Below are 3,763 nucleotides of genomic sequence, written 5' to 3'. Positions count from 1 at the left end.
AGGCTTTAGTGATTACCCGAGTTAGGTACCTTTGATCTGTACTAAAATTGGTATTCATTAAGATCTCTTGCTTAGAAGGCACCACAGATTTTCCTAATCCAAGTGCTTAAAGGGATTTGGTGATTAATATTATCAAAACTAGTCTTAATTGATTTCATATATCTACCTCTTTTCAAGTGTATATTTTTTCCTCTGAACAAAAAACAAACCATAATTTCATTTATATAAGTAAAAAAAATTACATTTTGCATATACACACCAATTTATGTATTTATTAAGAAACTGCCCAGTTCCTATAATGACTATATCGTGTTACATCAAAAATATCATATACCATCCTGCGATCATCATATATTTCTTACATTTTTCTTACATTTTTCTGCGCATCTACCAAAAAAAACTAATATATTGCTGCCAAAACCAACAACCTATAAACAAACAGACACACTGACATAATATACTATGAAGCGTCACACAAACTGATCACTGAAAGTTTCAAAAATTAATCATGATCTTCATTTTGTATCTCGTCCATAAATGGCCTGCGGTAGAAATGGTGGGGATTGACTCCGAAGTATTCATCTACCTATCACAAGCCCGGAGAGCTAAGTGTAAGCCTTCCTTAGAAAGCCAGTCTGCTGCTCCATTGCGTTCCGTGTAAAGATGCATGCATGTAAATAAATGAGAGCTCCAGTTTTAACATATCCAGTTTTAACATATCCCCCAAGTGTATCCGTCTTCAAGTATATTACCGTTTGGATCATGTCTTTAAACAGGATATAATGACTGTGTCACAAGTAGTCTGAAATCCATGGTCCTCATCCAAGTCAGTTATCCTTTTTTCATGTTTCGGGCAAAAAAAAAAATAGTCAATTTCATACTACTAGAAAATACTGCATGCAAAGGCAATACAACGAAATCTTGATACTGTATTATTAACAATAATTGTTAGCAAAGGCTTTCAACTGCATTATTAACAATAATTGTAAATTGTCTGGATCTTGTGCTGGAAAGGTGATGGCAACAGTCCAAGTTAACTACAGTTGCCTCTAGTTTTCTTTTCAAACTCTTTTTTTAACTAATGTATTCAGCGTGTACTATATTGCATTTTCCACCTATAACAATCAATACTTAGCCCTTATTTCATATCACTGAAAATTGCAATAACAAAATAGTATTCTTTCAAAGTCAACAACTTAGGCATTACAGCCCACAGAATACATAATCACCAGCAGCAGCTTAGCTTATTATGCTACTGGATGAAGAGGGCACAGGGCATCATCCCTCAAAAACATATATGAATGGAGTACAAACATCAGGTTCTCTAAGCCAACCACATATTGGAGGCCAAAACTAGACTCACAAGCAAACAGAAATTAATACTACTTGTATGGAAAAACAACATTCAGCTGAAGTTAAACTTGAGCTTATTATTGAGACCAATGAATAATGAAAAGACTGGTGCCTAATTACTACGCTTGGAGAACCTTTTCCTGCTTCAGAGGTTTGACAATCTCCCAGGTGAAATCAGGATCGTCCCTGCCGAAGTGGCCATAAGCGGCTGTCTTTTGGAACCTCCCATTTCCTCCTCTCTTCAGATCAAGATTGATAGTCATCATGCCAGGCCTGAAATCAAAGTTCTTTTTGATGAGCTCCAGAATTTCCTTGTCTGGAATGGTCCCTGTACCATACGAGTCAACGAAGACAGACAACGGCTCTGGCACTCCGATGGCATAAGAGACCTGCACAAGGCATCTCCTTGCAAGCCCAGCTGCCACAATGCTCTTGGCAGCCTGTCTAACTATGTAAGCTCCACTTCGGTCCACCTTGGTGGGATCCTTCCCAGAGAATGCCCCTCCTCCATGAGCTCCCCACCCTCCATATGTGTCTATGATGATTTTTCTTCCCGTAAGCCCTGCATCTCCATGAGGCCCTCCTATCACAAATCGCCCAGATGGGTTCAAGTGGAATATGGTGTTCTCATCCAGGTACTTCTCAGGAATCACCGGCTTTATCACATGCTGCTTCAGATCTGCAGCGATCTGGTCATTGGTCACAGTCTCATCATGCTGAGTGGAGATGAGAACTGTGTGAACACGCTGAGGAACCATGGCACCACCGTCATTTCTGTACTCAATGGTCACTTGGGTCTTTCCATCAGGCCTCAACCAGGGGCAGGTTCCATTCTTTCTGACCTCTGTGAGCTTTGCTCCCAGCTTGGTAGCCAGCACATGGGTCAGGGGCATCAGCTCAGGGGTCTCATCAGTTGCATAGCCAAACATGTGACCCTGGTCACCGGCCCCAATCTCCTCGGGCTTTTTGGTGAAGTGTCCATGAACGCCCTGCGCAATGTCAGGACTCTGCTGTTCAATATTAACCAGCACTTTGCAGTGATCAGCATCAAGACCCACATCGTCAGAAACGAAACCGATCTCCCTGCAGGTCTTGCGAACGATCTGCTCATAGTCGACATTGGCCTTGGTGGTGATTTCACCAAAAACCATGACCATGTTCGTTTTAGTGCAGGTCTCGCATGCTACCTTGCTGTCAGGGTCCTGGGTAAGGCATGCATCCAACACTGCATCAGAGATCTGGTCACACAGCTTGTCTGGGTGTCCCTCGTTCACAGACTCGGATGTGAAGAGGAAGGTCTCCATCTCGATTCTGCAACCATAACAAACAAACAAAACCCACATCAGAATTGCATGATTCAGAAACCCATAACAAGATCTATATAAATCAAGATTCAATGCCCATGCAATACAAAAAGAGGAATTGCACACCCTCTGTCAACCCTGCAACAACATCTATGTAAACAAAACTCTATGTAATTCAATCCTGCAAACCAAGGCCTCTTCCAAGATCAAATGTTCACTAATTCTCCTGCCATGTAGATGTTTCTCATCAAAATGCCCCAATTTTTCAACCATTTGCGGCCTGATCTGATTTAACAAACCTAAACAATGGGCTGAGAGCAAATCAATTACCTGAGGAACAGGGTTTCCCGGGACAGAAGTGAGAAGCGGGAGAGGAGGAAGGGCAGCAGTACACAAGTCAGAGTGCTCTGAGCCCAGGTCCTTCACTGCTTTTATAGCAGGTGCACTGCATGTAGATATTTCGGAGGTGCTAGGTTGGCAAGGATTAAGCCAATAGATTTCCTGGGATCTGCCATCATGGCATGAGGTTGGTAATAGTCTCTGACGTAAGCAATACAACATGAGGAGTTGGTGGCGGAATAGGATTGATTCACTAAATCCGTGGGTCCGCTACTAACCAACCCCTGCTGTTGTACTGCAACCAGGGATTTTTCAACCCGACGGTGGCTAGATTGAAAATTCCGTATAAGTTAATCCATGGTTGGTATCAAGGGATTTGCCTCTTAATTTTTGGAAGGCAGTTTCGTATGTTTTATGAATGGAGGTGGGCTGCTAGTGGACTTTAACGTCATATTCAATCAAAATAGAATTCAAAATTGGGTTGGTAGAACAGTGCGTAGTGAGCAGGCACGTCTTTGTATTTGTTGGTGAAGTGGGCTGTGAGTGGCTTTCTTGTATGTGAACTTTTGAGGACTAAATTTAGTAGTTTGGTTGGGGACTCTTGCCTGGATAAATCCCACTCTTTGTTTTTAGAGAAATGAGGGGGTGAGATATTAACCCAACTTTCGCAATATTTACATATATAAAGAAGCGGGAATGTTTACAATCGCTGCGGGTCGAACTCGGGTGGGGAGGCTATAAGCCGGCCGGATAAGAGCCTATGTACA

At 42.2% G+C, this 3,763-nt stretch overlaps 1 protein-coding gene across 1 annotated transcript; it reads right to left on the bottom strand.

Moving 5' to 3' along the window:
• Positions 1–1,152: 1,152 nt before the first annotated feature.
• Positions 1,153–3,140, bottom strand: LOC149162858 (S-adenosylmethionine synthase 3). The gene is made up of 2 exons (XM_089437413.1): positions 2,988–3,140; positions 1,153–2,664 (listed from the first exon to the last, which is right to left on the bottom strand). The coding sequence occupies exon 2, from the start codon at positions 2,655–2,657 to the stop codon at positions 1,473–1,475; it is 1,185 nt and encodes a 394-aa protein (XP_089293539.1). The 5' UTR covers positions 2,658–2,664; positions 2,988–3,140; the 3' UTR covers positions 1,153–1,472.
• Between the last annotated feature and the right edge of the window lie 623 nt (positions 3,141–3,763).

The sequence above is a fragment of the Pinus tabuliformis genome, chromosome 5_2, assembly GCF_031772625.1.
Source record: "Pinus tabuliformis cultivar Carrire ecotype Pingquan chromosome 5_2, CPIR1, whole genome shotgun sequence".
Taxonomy (NCBI): Eukaryota; Viridiplantae; Streptophyta; class Pinopsida; order Pinales; family Pinaceae; genus Pinus; species Pinus tabuliformis.
Note: the sequence above shows the minus strand (reverse complement) of the source record. Positions and strands in the feature narration are given on the sequence as shown.